This window comes from Eleutherodactylus coqui, chromosome 9 (genome assembly GCF_035609145.1).
Source record: "Eleutherodactylus coqui strain aEleCoq1 chromosome 9, aEleCoq1.hap1, whole genome shotgun sequence".
NCBI lineage: Eukaryota > Metazoa > Chordata > Amphibia > Anura > Eleutherodactylidae > Eleutherodactylus > Eleutherodactylus coqui.
Window position 1 is genome coordinate 137,730,554 of NC_089845.1, and position 17,698 is coordinate 137,748,251.

The following is a 17,698-nucleotide window of genomic DNA, read 5'->3' on the forward strand; positions in this document are numbered from 1 at the left end:
AGAGAATACTGAGATTTCTTGCTTAGTTTCCTGTTGGGTCGTTAATTTGTACGGGAGAACCATTTCACCAAAAATTGTCAGTCCAAAATGCATGCAGGTGAAAAAAAAAATAATGAACGTATATTACTAGATTGATGAGACACATACAGGCTATTAGAGGGGTATATGTTGTCTGAAAGCTTAGTGTCCTTTTAATGTGGCCGTACATTTTATTGGTGTTTTTGTGCCAGGTATATTCTGATTTTCTCCATTGTTGCTACCAGCAATTTTCAGACTTTGTGGCGCCCCCTAACTGTTGCAAAGGCAGATTTCAATCTGAAGTCTCTAGAAGCTGCAGCGTTTTCTCTCTGGATGTAGCACTCTTTGGTTTACCAATAAAATTACCATATATACTCGAGTATTAGACGACCCGAGTATAAGCAGAGTCAATAAGTTTTTTTACCATAAAAAACTGGTAAAACTTATTGAGTCAAGTATAAGCCTAGCTATACTTGATTATATACTAGGTAAAGAAAACGCAATATTCGCCTCCCAGCTGGCGTCTGTGTCCACGGCGCAATAGTCTCCCCAGCGGTGCGGCTGTGTAACTAAGCGCTGTGATTTGATCGAGCGCCAGCCAATCACGGCAATTCAGTGATGTCATTCACTGAAAGGCTGTGAATGATTGAGCGCCGGCTGTGATTAGCTGGCGCTCGATCCAATCACAGCGCTTACTTACACAGCGCTGACGGCGGGTGACTTCAAAGCCAAGCAGAGAGATGACAGCGGGGAGAATTCTCAAGCAGTTTGCTGCACCGCTAGGGAGACCATCGCGCTGGAGACACAGACGCCGGCTGGGAGGTGAATATTGCGTTTTTGTTTTTTTTTCTTTTGTACCTCACTCGAGTATAAGCCGAGGGGGGCTTTCTCGGCACAAAAAAAAATGTGCTGAAAAACTCGGGTTATACTAGAGTATTGTTACGATCGTGTGGGCAAAACTGAGGACGGGGCCCACACGATCGCGACCAAAGCAGACTGGGTACGAACACGGGTTTCTGGCAAACTGACCCTGTGCTACAGGGGAGGAATGGCATGGCCCTACCTAAGCGGGGACATTGCCCCAATAAGGGCCGCCCAGCGGTCTTCGGATCTGGGCCCTAGCTGATCCTAGGAGCCACGCACCAGAACAGGATGCATTCACATGCCACATGACAGGGACAGAACAACAGGATACACAGAGCCAGAATACACAGCATACAGCAGCCACAAAGCAAACACTAATAGCAGATGATAAGCTGAATATAAATGCGAGGTGTTAGTTCGTACATTGGCCAATGAACTTAAGCTGCAAGCCCCGGCAAGGCCCCTCGAATCTTGCAGTCCCTACACTAGCAAGGCACATCTACTAGAGGGCCCTAGGGGCCAACCTAGCGCAGACATAGTAAACAAACTCAGCAGACCAAACTGACACAAAATAAACGTACAAACGGACATGAACCACAAGGCACAGATCACACAACAAGCTGCAACAAAACACCGATAGCAGATCACACAGCAAACTTCAACAGACAAGGATTCATGACTGCTCACCCTGAACACCAGACAGAGACTGACCAGTAGCTGGGTTTATATGTGTGCACAGACCTAAGAGATTGGCTAGCACGAAGTACCACACCCAGCCAGCTCAATCAATTAACCCTGTGAGGGCTGTGCTGCTGGAAGCACAGTAGTACAACATGTCTCAGCAGCACACGTAACAAGTGTATATGTTAAGTCCTTTTTTTTTTGTTTTTTTTTTTCCTTTTTGCTTATTTTAAAGTTTTACAGAGTTCACAAAATAAGTGAAAGGTATCTTGTGCAATATTTGTAAGTTTGACCACAAGTTGTATGGCCCACACATTACAAAGTTCTTGTGGCGAGGTCCCAGGACAAAAAGAACTGAGAAGCCCTGGTTTATAAAGCAATGTATTTTCACCTTGCAGTAATTCTACTTCTTGTTGTGTTTCTTAAAGGATACGGCTTTGGGGAAACCAATAGAAGTTTTCAGATTTCCAAGTGATGTAAACTCCTGTGACCAACGCCTGTGCTCCTCCATGCACTTCACATCGCCCGACTGGGTGACCCTTTCCGATGGCACAGGAACCTTGTATCTCATCCACATATCAAAGACTGATGAATGTGTAGCCGTAAAATGGGAAGTGAGTATTCTGATATCAGAAGTGAATTTACACCGATGGCTGCCTGCACCCCAAATACATAAACCAGGACTTCGTGACTGGTAGAGAGAATAGCGTGAAGTCACTTTGTCTCTGCTGACACCATTTGTTTCTGTTCTTCTGTTTCCTTGTAGGAACAGAAGAACAGCTAGATCTGTCCTATAATTGAACCAAATGGTGCTGGATTCCTTTAACTATAATGGGGTCCATCTGACTTCTGTCCATATGGCTTTTCAGATGGATCTGTGCCAGAGACTCAATAGATCCTCCAACACAAATGTGAACTTAGTCTAAGATATAGATGATCTCGGCTGTAACTTTATCTCACTAAGTTCACCAACTGTTCGGGCTGGGAAATCCCAAACTGCCTAGAGATCTCACTAAGGAACCTTGTGGCCATACACATTAGACGCCATTTACACTGAAATATGATCGCTCAGTTTGAGTGACCATTTTGAGCAATCATCTTTGCATAGTCTATAGTAGTTAATTAGCTACTAAACAGCTATGCAGGCGGAGCGGGACACCGCCGCTATTGCTCGGCGAACAATACAGCTGTTTTGCATAAGCAAACAGCTGCATTGTTCTCCACGCTTACACCAGCGGGACACGAGTTGAAAGAATTTTATCAGCGCTGCCGACTGTGATAACAGTCTTTACTGCTAATAAGAGTTCATCGCTCAAATCTAGAAAACTAGAATTGAGCAAGGAATGTATTGTTCACGAAGACTGCACGATGTCCATGCATTTAGACGCAACGGTTAGCGCTCAAAAGACTGATTCTCGCTCAAAATTTGCTCAAAGCATTGTGTCTAAATGGGCCTTTAGACAGGAATAAGGTTGAAAATCAGTTGAATAACCCATTGTCTGCTGAACACTCATTATGCAGATGCAGCCACACACATTTTAGTCCATATTGGTCGTCACAGTCATTCAAATAGACCATATATATTCAATGACTGCAGCTGATAGACAGATGATCTTTGTAGGAACATTCTTTCACAGAATGAAAGATCTTTTGTCCAGCTATTTGATGACCATGTAAGTAGCCTACTACTTTCCAGACGATGACTGTCCGTTGTCAGTCGGCAGAAACTATCAGCTGTTGATTTTCAATGTATGATTGTTTTGGTTGAAATCCTCCATTTTCATCAATTTTAATCTAATGTGTATGGGCATCTTTAGACACTGATTTGTGACATCACCGCTATGGAGGAAGCGGGTAGAAAGGATAGACGGGCAGCTGTGACTGCTGAAATATAGTGGGGTGCGTTCTCCATTACTGGCTTGGTGACAAACGTTGTACAAAGGCGAGCCCAAATGAGCTGCGTCTTCTATGGAGTACTTATCATTACTGGCAACTAGTCTAGGATACCATACAGTGCTCAGCTGGTGGAACGTCTTCCTCCAGTGCGCTCCCGCTCTGTCCAATCAGTTCCTCCACAGTGCTGATTGACAGCAGTAGCATCCAATAAAGAGACAGCTGCAGCTGTCAGTCAGACCGCTGGAGATGGCAAAGTTCAAGCTCTCGGCAATCCCTGGTGGTTCCATTGAAGTGAATGAGACCCCTGGAGATTGCCAAGCGCTTGAACTCTATCTCCAGCAGTTCCCATTGAAGTCAATGCCGCAGTGGTGCACATCTGCAACCACCACTGTCCGTATTCAGGGATATGCCAGGGGTGGTATCTCTGGATTGGTGGGGGTATCAGCGGTTGGGCCTCCTAATAACTGGCCAGTGGATAAGGGGATAACTTGCAAAGGTGGGAATACCCCTTTAAACCTTGCATATGACCTTGTCATTAGCAAAGTGAGCCTACCCCATGTAACGCAACGTGGTGCTCATTCTGCACCAACCGGGCCACAGTAGCGTTTTTTTTCCCCCTCTACAATGTTACTTGATCTCAGAGCATCGTATTGGTTTTCACATTGATGATTGGCCTCTCATTCGTGTATGTTCATCTTCATTGCAGCTGAAGTTTAATCAGGAGCTGGGGGATCCGTTCATCGTTCTGCACAGTGTTCGGTACGCCCGGGGTGAGGCGCAGCTAATTGATGCTCTGCTATTGTCTATTGAAAAAGATGAACTGGACGTTAAAGGCAGCGGCTTCCATGTCTCCTTGGAGTGGATATCTATAACATGCGGTCCCAATAACGGTAAATTCTGTTCCTTCGGTAAAGCCGATATATTTTGTAGCACCAAATTACCAAATGACCAAAAGTCACGAGCGCCAAAACTTCTGTTTCACCGCTGGCTGGACGGGATTCCTGTTAAAAAACACGCTGAAAGATATTAAAGGGGTTGTCTGGGATTTTTGCTATTGATGCCTTATTCTCAAGATGTCCTCATTCGTTGATCAATAGGGGTCTTCTGCTTAGGATCCCTGCCCATCAGCTAATTATCCGGCCTGCTATCGGAGAGGGTAGCGCTGGGAGGAGATGGTGCTGTCAGCATTGCCGCGCTCTGATTTGGTACTGCAGGCACAGATCCCATTGAATTCAACGAGAGCCGTGCCTGTCGTAGTAAATAGAGATGAGCGAGTATACTCGCTAAGGCACATTACTCGAGCGAGTAGTGCCTTAGCCGAGTATCTCCCCGCTCGTCTCTCTAAAGATTCGGGGACCGGCGCCAGTGACAGGTGAGTTGCGGGGGGGAGAGAGGAAGAGAGAGATCTCCCCGCTCTTCCCTGCCGCCCCCCCGCCGGCCCTCCGAATCTTTAGAGAGACGAGTGGGGAGATACTCGGCTAAGGCACTACTCGCTCGAGTAATGTGCCTTAGCGAGTATACTCGCTCATCTCTAGTAGTAAACTGACAGCACTATCTGCATCCATTACTAGTCTCGCTGACAGCGGGCTGCATGGCGCTTGTTGCCTAAAGGCGATGAAGAATTGGTTAACTGGACCTTTACTCTGCTAATGCTCTAGCCTTCTGCCGCATGTCCCGACCGGACTATAACCTGACTCCAATGGTACGGGGTGCAGTGTCCAGGGTTCTCCAATTAAATGACTCAAATAGGATATACGTACATTATACAATGTACAAGGTGCCCTGAAGGAATCTGTATGTGGAAACGGAGCATTAACTACAATCCAGGATGAGTCTGCACAGACCTATAGTAAGTGGGTTGGATACACCTGTGGTAAAACAGCTAGGTCAGACCACAGTAGGACAGATCTAAAGGTCTTGATACTGAAAGGCCATTTGAACCCCTTAACGCCCTATGACATTAAGGACCTGGCGGCTAGCAGCGGTTTCTGACACATCACCACCACTGATCACGGTTGTAGCTGACTCTAATTGTAGTCATTTGACTACTTAAATATTGTGGGTAATTCTAAGTAGTTAGCTCTGTTGCCCATCTGACCTCCAACGAAACGATTGTGAGGTGTTGATGGGGTAGCATGGCAGCCCGGCTTTTGGTGCTCCTATACATGGATGCCTATTAGGGCATCCACACACGCGAATGTCAATGGGACTTCCTAATGTTAAGAACGCATTGCCAGTTTGTGCTTTGTGACTTTTGTACGATGTGCATTTAACATTAGAAAGTCCCATTGACCTTAGCGTTAAAACAAAAAAAAAACGCAAGTGTGTGGGAGCCCTTAAGCTTTGCCTATGGCAGGGTAGGCCTATAGGCTGCCAGTAAAAATAATCACTTCACTGCTGCAGCATGTTTCAAACAATTGTAAGTTCCAGGGGACTTAAAAATAGGGGGGGGGGGGGGGAAGGAAAATTTAAGTTTTTGGTTAAAAAAAATGATTGACTATTAAAAGTTCCAAAAACGCAATTTTCCCCAGTTTTCACATTGAAAAAATAAATAAAAACAATAGAAAAATGGATGTAATTAGTATCACTGCATCTGTAAGGCCGCCTGCATGGTGAATGCAATGGGAAGTAAGAAAATCCACAATCTGAATTAAAAAAAAAAATTTACATCAAACTGTCACTTTATTTTTTCTTTTAATTATAAATAATGATCAAAAAGTTGTACGTTTTAATTACAATAGGAACTACAGTTCATCCTGCAAAAAGACGAGCACTTACACCGCTTCAGCGACAGAATGTTGTGACAAAAAGCCCTTTTATTAAAGTTTTTTAAAAGTAGTAAAACATAATACACAGTATATAAATTTCATATCGCAGTCATCATACCGGCCCACAAAATTAACAGGCCCTTTTTTTTTAATACCGTAAATTCCATAGAAGCAGGAACATTGCACAACTGCATTTTTCTTTCTCCGTTTCGCCCCACTTGAAAATTGTTAACGTTTTTCAGTACATTATACGGTATGTTAAACGAGAATTTTAAAAAATACAGCTATTCCCACAAAACAGTAAGACCTCACATGGCTGGGTCAACAGAAAACTAAATCTATAGCTCTTGGAACGCCGGAATGAAAAAACGAGGATTGTGTTGCTGGTTGAGCTGCAGTTTTAATTGGTACCGTTTTGGGGTTCATGTAACGTCTGATTTTTTTTTGGGGGGGGGGGACAGTATTTAAAGAAAAAAACACAGAACGCATTCATTCTGCCATTCTGTTTTTCATTCCTCGCGTGATGTAAAGCGCCCTCTCTCCCAACCTCAAGGATCATTTTCACTCCACAGAACCTTTTTGGAGGGCTAATTTCGGTAGTTATTGCAGCGAAGTGTGTTTTGTAAGGCTAATTTCACACTGAGTTCCATGGCCCAACATCGGGCACACCAGTGTGCCATCTCCGTTTGTTTCTCAAAAACACCTTGCATCACTTCAGGGAAGTAGTGATCCTCAAAGCAGCGGCGGAGGATTGTGGAGTATTTCCCATTGGGAAGCCTCGCATCGCCATGCAATGCTTTACCGGCCCCATTATTAATAATGGGCAATGCGAGGGAACGCCCAAAGATAGGAGATGCCACAATTTTTTTGCCCAGCCACGTTACAATGCGGTAAAAATCGCTCATGACCCCAACCTCAAAAGAATGGGGTTATATTCGTGTGAGATTGCTGCGCCTCGCAATGCACAAATCTCACGTAATTTTCTCGGTCGTGTGAAAACGGCCTAAGCAAACAGTTAAAGCGATGATGGGCGCGTGCGAGTGTGTTGTAATCTAAAGTGTCGGAGTAGAGTCAGGAAGGTGGTTTTTCCCTAAAAATGAGGATAATTGGCTTTGACCTTACGGGGTGTTTTTCTTGCTTCTGAATTGACAATAAGCCCCCCTGTCCATGGACCTTTCTTTTTGCCGGACGTAAATCGCTGGCAAATCATGCCGCCTGAAGCTTTCCATAGCATTGCTATGGAAAGCGCCGGCCCCCTGTCCACGAGCAGAGAATCATTGTCATTCTCCGCTCGCGGCCGGCAATTCACAGCATGCTCCGAATTGCTGCGATTCTCCGCCGTCAGCCTATCTGTCAGGCTGAGCTGCGGAGAACCGTCTGCCGTCTTCTGCTCCTGGGAGGCGGCGCCTCCTGTGGCGGAGATCGGCCGTGGGATACCGCAACACCCATGGAGATGAGGCCTTAAGGATACCAGGCTGAACTGGATGGATGTCTTATCTTCTTGTTTGTTTTTCCAGCCTTACAGACTTTACTATAAATATTAGACCTGCTCCCCGCGGCTCTTATATAAGGGTCTTTTTGTGCAGCACAAATCTAACTGGCCTCATAAACCTTTAATGCAATAAATCCCACTTCCGTGCCGCAAGGAATGAAATGTTTTATTTGAAAATTACATGAGCCTTCTGAATTTGATATTTCCCTGGTTGACCGTCTAATTTTGCCGGTCCGGCACGCATAACATTTACTACGAGGGGAAAAACCAGCTGGCATGAGGGCGTAGTTTAGAATTCTGTTTATTTTTGGAGATCCTTTTCTAGTGGCCACCACGATTTTATGTAAGTTTTGGCCTTTATAAAGGCAAATTTAGGTCTAGTTGGTGATCCTTCCCCTATCGCCTCGTCTTGCTTTAGGACAGGCCAGCGTCAATATAATAATCAGGTTGAATGCGTAAAAAAATATATATTTCTAGAGTATAATAAAGGGATGTTATTTTCTGGTCTTCCAGTGTTTCTAGAATTGTTTCTTCTGTGCGCAACAATTAAACTTTTTACATGATTATGGGGGTCAGCCACAGCCAGCTTTGTAGCCCCTTAACTACCTTTTGACAGATATGTTTATCAGAGTTCACGATGGGGTAAGGGGCAGGCTCCATACCCAGCTGCTATCATCGGTTTCTGCTGGCAATGGCCACGGTTAGAGCTAGCTCCAGTTGTATCCCTTTAACTGCTTAAATGCTGCCGTGAATGCTGATCATGACATCTAAGCCTGAGGGAGGAGCCAATGATTGGCCATGGCAGCCTGGTAAGCACTCATAACACATGTCAATTTTTTGGTAATTTTTAAGTTTTGGTCACTTTTTTTTTTTTTTCAAATCCTAAATTTTTCACAGCAGTCATCTCCCTAACATCACAGGCAGGATTACACTGAAAGGTAACACCTATATGCAGATGACACAAGATCCACCATTCACAATATGTGATTAGCTGTGACAATCTACTCTCCCTCCATAAATTGGAACATGTCTAGAACAGTCCCCCATAGAAGTCAACGGGTACCCTCTAGAGATGAGCGAACCTACTCGGCCACGCGCCTTTTTCGCCCAAGTGCCGCGATTTTCGAGTACTTCCGTACTCGGGCGAAAAGATTCGGGGGGGGGGGGGGGTGCCGTGGGTGAGTGGGGGGTTGCAGCGGGGAGTGGGGGGGAGAGAGGGAGAGAGAGAGGGCTCCCCCCTGTTCCCCGCTGCTACCCCCGCTCCGCCACACCTCCCCCCGGCGCCCCCCCGAATCTTTTCACCCGAGTACGGAAGTACTCGAAAATCACGGTGCTCGATCGAGTAATTACTCGAAACGAGTATATTCGCTCATCTCTAGTACCCTCTTGTCCATTGTGTGATTGGCCCATGAGATTGCTGTAAAGCATATGTTCTAAACGCTGTTAAGTGTAACTCTTTTATCTGTTTTAATTTATCCCTTTTAATAGGCTGTTGGAAAAAGTACTATATACTGCAATGCTGGAGTATTGCAATATATTGTACAGATAATCAGATAATTGCAAGTTCAAATCCCATATAAGGATTTAAAAAAAGAAAACTGAAAAATGTAGTGTTAATAAAAAACCTTTAAACATTACAGAAATGAATAAATATCAAAAATGCGTTTCCGCATAAAAAGATCAAAACAAAAAAATAAACCATTTGTATTGTGGCATCTGTAAAAGTGCAAAATATCAAATTCATCCCATTATTTATCGCACATGGTGACTAACATAGGAAAAAAAAACCCCGAAATACCAATATATCTCTATATATCTATATATCTCACTATGGCGGTAATGCAGATCCTGCAATCATTCTGCAACAATTGCAGGACTGACGCCTTCCATTGACTTCAATGGAGGCCGGCCATGCATACCCTGCACAAAATTGCAGCACGCTGCGATTTCTCGCCCGCTAGCGGACAATGGCAATCTATTGCCACTCGTGGGCACGACATTGCGTATTCTTATAGCATGCTATTGGCTGGATTTGGTGCAGAAGCCACAAGCGGAATCCCGCTCCGGATTTCACAGTACAAATCTGCCAGTGTGCAGGAGGCCCTAATGAGATAACCATAGCTTTTTAATGGCTTCAAAAATCCGGCGTCCTTTGTAAATTAGTAGAGATGAGCGAACGTACTACTTTAGGGCGATTTCGCAATAGAGCACCGCTTTTTTCGAGTAACTGACTACTCGGGGGTTGCTGGGAGGGTAAGGGGGGAGAGAGAGCGCCCCACCTGTTCCCCACTGCTACCCCCGCTCCCCCACTTCGCCCCCCGAATCTTTTCGTCCGAGTAGTCAGTTACTCGAAAAAAACGGTGCTCGATTGCGAAATTGCCCTAAACGAGTACGTTCGCTCATCTCTATAATTTAGTTCTTAACTGTTCCGTGAGCCCTAGTATCTGCTCAAAAAACTTCTTTGCAAATCAGCCGATCTGCTGTTTATTGACATGCTCTTGTCATTCTCATGCATGGGCTGCACATCTTGGGACTGGCGCATGCGCAGTTTGTTTTGCCGTAGTGTTGGCAGACTCATTGGGCTCCTCTGCACCTGTGGACTTCTAACTAGGACTTCATCAACAAGTCAGTGAAGAAGTCAGTGTCCTTGACCTAGTTCGGCATCAATAAAGGGCGGATGGGTTGGTTTTAGCCACACCCACTGGACTCTTAACTCATTTGCATACAGCACAGGATTTTTGAAGACTTATTTTGCAAGGTGCGCGGGGCTGATGGGCAATAATAGATGCATGCTGGGAAGAGGCTTCTTCATGACTGATGCTATTCTGCATACAGTTTAGATGACAGGTCCCCTTTAAAGACCAACACATTGACTAACATATATTTTTCACTTTATTAGCGCAGCTCTAGACGAATTTGTATTTGGATTGAATAAATTAGCTTTTGCATCATTATGCGGGTTGTTTATTTATCTAGTGTCCTAAAGTGTATAGCGCGAGGCTGAACTCTCCTTTCTGCCATGTTTTGATGCATTCTTCCATTAGTCAGCTGCCTGTTTATCTGATATGTCAGTGACTGTGATTGTAGATGATGTAGCGATCCCTTTTTCTGTATATGCCTGCATTAATCTCACCGATGTTTATCTGCCCTGTGCCGTGACCCAACCCTCAGCAGATTGCGACTTTAACTTCTTCCATCGCTAACTTGTCTTCTACTGTAACTTTCCTCTGACTCATCCGCGCCTCCTCTCTCCATTTCCTCCCACGCGTTTAGTTGCTTAACTAATAATCCAGTGCTCCTACCTGGAGTCATAGCTCTTAGTGTTCTCCGTCGCTATTCTAAGATGAAACGGAAAGAAAACGAGCATTTTTCTCTCTTTCTTTAGTTTTAACAGAATATTATAGTCTCTCTGTGGGCTAAAATGCTCTTCATTATTAAAAATGGATAGCCGATTCTATAGCTGTATGTGGACGCTAAAGTGCACACGTCTAGCAGGAGCAAAAGGGAGGCAAAAGTTTGATTTCCAAAAAATGTTAAGTTTATGAAAAGATGGAAATCTTTGCAAAATATCTTTGTAATAAAGATTCCTCATTCTCCACTTATCAGATGCGTCTTCTGATACATGGCTGTGACTGCTGTAACATCGGTAGACGCCAGCATGGAGTAAGAGTAAGACTTCACACCTCAAGGCTTCGGTCACGCGGGCGTAAATCCCATGGAAATCCTGCAGAATGACCACAGCGGGACCGCACAGAAATTCCGTGAGATTTCTGCGGCAGAAAGGCAGCTTCAAAAACTGGCACTGAGGAGGAGAGAGGCCCATAGAGAGGAGAGATGGCCGCAGTGGAAACTGCGATAACATTGACATGCCGCGGCTTTGAATTCCACGTGGCATGTCCGTCTCGGCACGGCTTGACCACAGCGCGTGGATGAGATTTTTGCAAATCTCATTCACTTTGTGGCTTAGGCTCCGGTTTAAGATTGCCGGCGGAATATCTGTGTGCAAAGTCCGAAGCAGTTCTGCTCTGTGTCAACCCAGCCTAATGGTAAAATTGGTTTAAAAATTCACGGTATGCAAACCATAAAAACACCAAGTTGACCCGTTCCCAATTCATTTTGAGTATATTTTCCATTACACCTGCTATGAATTTTTTTTTCTGTTTACTATTAAAGCATGAAGTATTACATTAAGGCTAGGTTCACACTGGGTGTATTCCCGGCGGAGATCCCTCGCTTTTCCGCTGCGCCCGGCGCTCCCATAAAGGACAGCGCAGCCGCAGCGGAAAGAAAAGATAAATAGACATGCTGCATATTCTGCAACCGCGGCTGCGGCGGCCGCAGCCACGGTTCCGGCCTGACTTACCGCAGCGGATTGGCCGTCCCGTGTGGACGAGATTTCTGAGAAATCTCGTCCACATGGCTGGCTAATCCCGAGATTAGCGGCCGCGCACGGAATTACCACGGCAAATCCGCCCTGTGTGAATCCAGCCTAATTTTGCCTTTGGTGCTGGAGTCTACTATGATTACGGTATATGTTTACCTGGGAACCGATCTGGTGTTCACTCCTCCTTGTGCTTGAAGGGTGTGTATCCTCCTCTGTAAATGGCAGTGAGCTGATTTTGTTCCTCTATGTATACCCATCTGTGACTGCTCAAACTTTTCACTCACTGAACACAACAGCTATGAGGCTCTTGGGCCAGTCTCACACATATATGAGGGAGCCCATAGTGGAACCTGGCCCTGTCCTCAGCTGGCGTCCGCGCCTATCCTTCACTTTCTGTGCTGTTGGACATGCGCAGTACAGAATTAATTTTTTTTTTTCCCCATGTCATCACGTAGTGATGATGCGAGTACCCACGACCTATCTGCATTCTCAGTTGTAGGTGGACCGCATGTAGAACAGCTTCTATTGAGGCCGATCGCACACAAATTAATTTGCGTAGTGGAATCCGCGGTCAGAGTCCGCACTGCAGATCCCCGGTAAATACGGTTCAGAGCGTGCTATGCAAAATCGATTTCTGCAAGCGAAGAAAAAAATTGCAGCATGTTCTATTTTCATGCGGATTCCACACAGATGTCTTCCATTGAAGTCAATGGAAGCAATCTGACCCATGGCACACCTGCAATAGACATTGCCGATAGAGCGCGGATACCCGCGTCATTACCTTGCAACAGCGTGGGAAAAACAAAGATTTAAAAAGTAAAAATCTATGCTTTGCATGACCGACGGTAAGCCACCGCAGTCAACCGCAATACAGAAAATCAAAGGTTCGTGCGGTCTCCAGCCAGGAACAGGGCCAGATTCGGCTGCGGGATCCCGCATGCAGAATCCGACCCGTTCGTGTGCAGCCAGCCTGACTTCAATGGAAGCCGCCCGTGCAAAATCCACACTAAAATAGAACATGCTCAGATTTTATTTTCACAAGCGGAAATCACAATCCCTGTCCGCTCATGTGAGTGGACATATGAATGTTCTATTGTGTTGATAGTGTGTGGGATGCTGCGGAATGTCCGTGTGGGTGACTATCTGGAATTTAAATCCAGTCATGTGAGATCGGCATTAAAGGGGTTGTCCCGCGCCGAAACGTTTTTTATTTATTTTTTTTTTTTTCAATAGCCCCCCCCCCCCCCCGTTCGGCGCGAGACAAACCCGATGCATGTGTTGAAGAAAAAAAAACGGATAGTACTTACCCGAATCCCCACGCTCCGGTGACTTCTTACTTACCTTGCGAAGATGGCCGCCGGGATCTTCATCCTCGGTGGACCGCAGATCTTCTGTGCGGTCCATTGCCGATTCCAGCCTCCTGATTGGCTGGAATCGGCACACGTAACGGGGCGGAGCTACGAGGAGCAGCTCTCCAGCACGAGCGGCCCCATTCAGCAGGGAGAAGACCGGACTGCGCAAGCGCGTCTAATCGGGACATTAGACGCTGAAAATTAGACGGCACCATGGAGACGGGGACGCCAGCAACGGAACAGGTAAGTGAATAACTTCTGTATGGCTCATAATTAATGCACAATGTACATTACAAAGTGCATTAATATGGCCATACGGAAGTGTATACCCCAACTTTGTTTCGCGGGACAACCCCTTTAAGCTGTTGGAGCCTCTTACTGAGGGATCATATTACAACGAGCAGAGCTCCAGAGAACTGTGTAGGAAAGAGGGAGATGTTGCCTATTTGCTCATACAAGCTTCAGCTGCTGTAAATGCTTGCAGATAGGCTAACACTTCTCATGATGGAGCAGATGGTATGGAGGCTGGTAGATCATCGGGAGCTCATGCAAGAGACTTATCCGCTTCCTCTGATAGTTCATTAAAAGCAAGGGAATAGTGTACAAAAGTCCTGAGGAGAGCCGACGGGGTCCGCTGGAGCGCCCCGCACAGGAGAGCCGACAGGATCTGTGCTTTGAGAAAACTTGTGTTTAATATGATAGCCAATGTGATATCTAGAAAAGATGGAAATCCGTTTATTTACTTAACAGGATGCTTTTGTACTCAAAAATTGGTCTAAAACGCTGGCCACTGGGGAATCTCCCTTCCTGCTAATTTATCTACTTCCTGTCGTCAAGTGAGGTTAGTCTCTAGTAAGAGATGGAGCATGGGAAGCTGAGGAGTGTGATAACTCATGCTGCCCCTAGAAGTCTACAGAGAGGTGAGAAAAAGCTGTCGCAGAGGGAGATAAACTCACAAGGATGTAATTTTGTTAAAAAGTGATTTACTGTCTTGCAGCTGCTAAAATCCTATCTCTACTGCTTCATACCTCTAGTGTCCTCCGACCAGCTCAGGGAAGATTGAAAGTTAGAGATGCGGCCTGCAATGGGGAAAACTGGTGATGGGTGCAGGATACAAGTTGTATAATGGCCAGAAATGGTGCTACTCATCATGTACACAAACACTTATTCTGAAAAGTTATCTGACAGTGTAGGCATAGCTTAACCCCTTAGTGACCAAGCCAGATTTTGGAAATCTGGTTTAAAATAGTATAACTCCATAAAGGTTTTGCATATCCAAGTGATTCTGACATTGTTTTTTCGCCACATGTTGTACTTCATTTAGGTGGTAAAAATAGACCCATAGAATTTGTGTATATTTATTAAAAGTGCCAATATTGGGAAAATGTAGAAAAAATTGTTGTTTTTTTTTCACATTTTAATTGCAATATCTCAAATGTGCAAACATACATATTTGATAAGATGAATATCTATCTTATTTTTCCATCTTTACTTTATTTGAGACACACATTGGAAAAACTTTCTTTTTTTTCTCATATTTTTTTACCTATTTAGGAGACGTACACATATAACATTGAATATCAACATTTTGAGGAACACTTTATTTTCTTACACTAAGCCAAGATTGCAAAGGCTCATAGGTGTCAGAATGATAGATACCCCCACAAATGACCCCATTTTAAAAACTGCACTCCCTAATGTATTCACTGAGGGGGGTCAGGAGTATTTTCACCCCACAGTTTCTTTTCAGGAGTCAATGCAATTTAGAGGGGGGAAAAATAAAATTCTTATTTGTGCAAATGTCATTTTTAAAGGCAGTTTTTTTTTTTTCCATAGTGCACATAAAAATGAGGATTTACACCCCAAAATGGATACCCCTGTTTGTCCCGTGTTCAGAAACCTACCCATTGTAGCCCTAATCTTATGTCTGTATGCACAACATGACCCAAAATGAAAGTAGCAGCCGGTGGCTTTCAGTACAGAGACTTTGCTTAAAGGTGTTGAAAGCCCCATTGCCCACTTGTAAAGCGCCGTAAACAGCCAACACGACGGAGAACGCCCACAAATGACCCCATTTTGAAAACTAGACCCCTTAACGAATTCCTCTAAGGGGGTATTGCGTATTTTGATCCCAAAGTTTTTTTGAATGAATATTATCAAACCAGAAGGAAAAAAATTACAATTTTTTTCATTTTTTTGAAAATTGTGTCAATTTAAAGTTTTTTTTGTACAGCACACATAGAAATGAAGACTTTCATCCCAAAATAGATCCCCCTGTTTGTCCTGTGTTTAGAAACATACTATTGTAGCCCCAATCTGCTTATAGGACACATGGCTAGGCCTTTAATGGAGGGAACACCCATTGGATTTCAGGGTACAACTGAATAAATTCCAGGCCCCATTGCTCACTGGTGCGGGTAAAAAATGGATTCCCTAAAAATAATCCACCCCCTGCACTCTCCTTGGCATTTCCTAAATCTTAGATGAAGGTAATAATGTAAACTGTGTGGTATGTCCGAAGGCAAGGGTAATTACAGGGGCCTGGTTGGGATGGGCATATGGGGCAATAAAACCGGGTATCCCTCCTCCTCCTCCCATGCTTTATGGGGGGTAATTCTTGACCTCCGTGGCAGTGATGGAGTGTAAAAGTGGCTCTCTGTTAGGCTTCGTAAGCTGGCTGAGGTGCGACCGCCTCATACAGAAGGCGCTCAACAAGCTGCTCCTGGACCCGGCAGAAATGTGAGCGTTCCCGGGGGCTTCTTGTAAATTACGTATTACAGGTAGCGATCTGAATAACGCCGGGCTCACTTGGCCGTATGTTGGATCTGATTTTAAAGGCCTGCAGCAGATCCCAGCTGTGGGCCCGGCCATGGCCTTGGGTATGGCTGCATAATGTACTGCTCATAACTTCCTACTCACACATGCGGTCATGCACAGTACAACTTTTTTCGTTTAGATTTCTTACGCCGTAGCTTAGCAATGATGCGGGTACCTGCAGCCCGTACATAATATAGTTGTATATGGCTGCGAGTATGTGATCCGTAAGGGGAAATAAAAGTTTTAAAAGTAAAAGTCTCTTTTTTTTTTTTTTTTTTTTTTACACTTTTTCAACTTTACATGATTGCCGTTATCCAATGGATAACGGCGATCATATCACCAGGAACCGCATAAAGCGGTGCCCGGTGCCACTTCCTTGTACTTGGCTGTCTCTGACCGAGAGTCTTAAATTTGTCAGGCTTTCGGGCCACATCGGCGCATGCGCAGAAGCCCGTGGCAGGTCCAGATTGCCGTGGAACATCACAGAGGATAGAGGTGAGCATTTTCAGCTGCCGTCATGGATCTGATCCATGAGGGGAGCTGAAAGTTAAACTTTTAAAATTTTTTTATTGTGTACTTTTCAGTGATCACTGTTTCCTGGTGACATCCCCAGCCGGGCGCCAGAAGACTTCCAATTTATTATATTATAAATAATGTAATGTATAATTATGTATAAAAGGATGTCTGTAATCTGTATTTCGCATATGCAGCTTATCATTGCATATAATGTGCTAATAACCATTGACTCTAACGCTACCTTTATGTTCTTCAATGTTTTAATTCGCTGACAATCCATTTTTTCACACTTCCAATTAAACTGTCCAATGGGTGATTCCACTGCGCAGCTTGTCTGGGAATCGCTAATCTGTCCAAACGCTGACCCCACAGCCCTCCAGGTTGTTCATCAATTGTCTTGGGCTTGGAGCTACAGACGCCACACTTTCGGTTTCAGCACAGTGATGTCCATTTGTCTCTCCAGTTTCAATATTTTTGCGCTCCAACAGCACAATCCTTCAATAACGCACAATACCTGCAGTTCTGAGTTGAAAACTTTTAATCAGCAGCCGTTGTTTAGCTTTTTGAGGGTTAAGTGAGTCCCGAACCAGTTCGGCAATACAACCACCAATTGGACATTTTAGTTGTGATTTACATACCGCAGGAAGTGCAGAAAGCTATATCTTTGCAAATTACAGCATTAGGGGATCTAAAAGGTAGCGCTAGATCATTAGATTCATAGCACATTACATTGATGTGCCAAAAGTCATAGAACAAGAATTAATATCTTGTAGGACCCCCTCTAGTCCAGCAAAGTGCAGTAACTCGAACGATTCCACAAGTAAACTGAAGATGTCTGGAAGGGTGTTTAGCCATGCTGTCTGGATAGCCACTCATGGCTCCGAGGTACTAGTAGGTGCAGGATCTCTGG

General features: G+C 44.7%; 1 protein-coding gene across 1 annotated transcript in view; it reads left to right on the forward strand.

Annotated features, from left to right (window-relative positions):
- NUDCD1 (NudC domain containing 1) overlaps positions 1–17,698 on the forward strand; it is a 133,923-nt gene that overhangs the window by 43,440 nt on the left and 72,785 nt on the right. The window contains exons 3-4 of the mRNA XM_066578548.1: positions 1,992–2,177; positions 4,166–4,349. Of these exons, the coding sequence (XP_066434645.1) occupies positions 1,992–2,177; positions 4,166–4,349 (370 nt within the window). The remainder of the gene's footprint in view (positions 1–1,991; positions 2,178–4,165; positions 4,350–17,698) is intronic.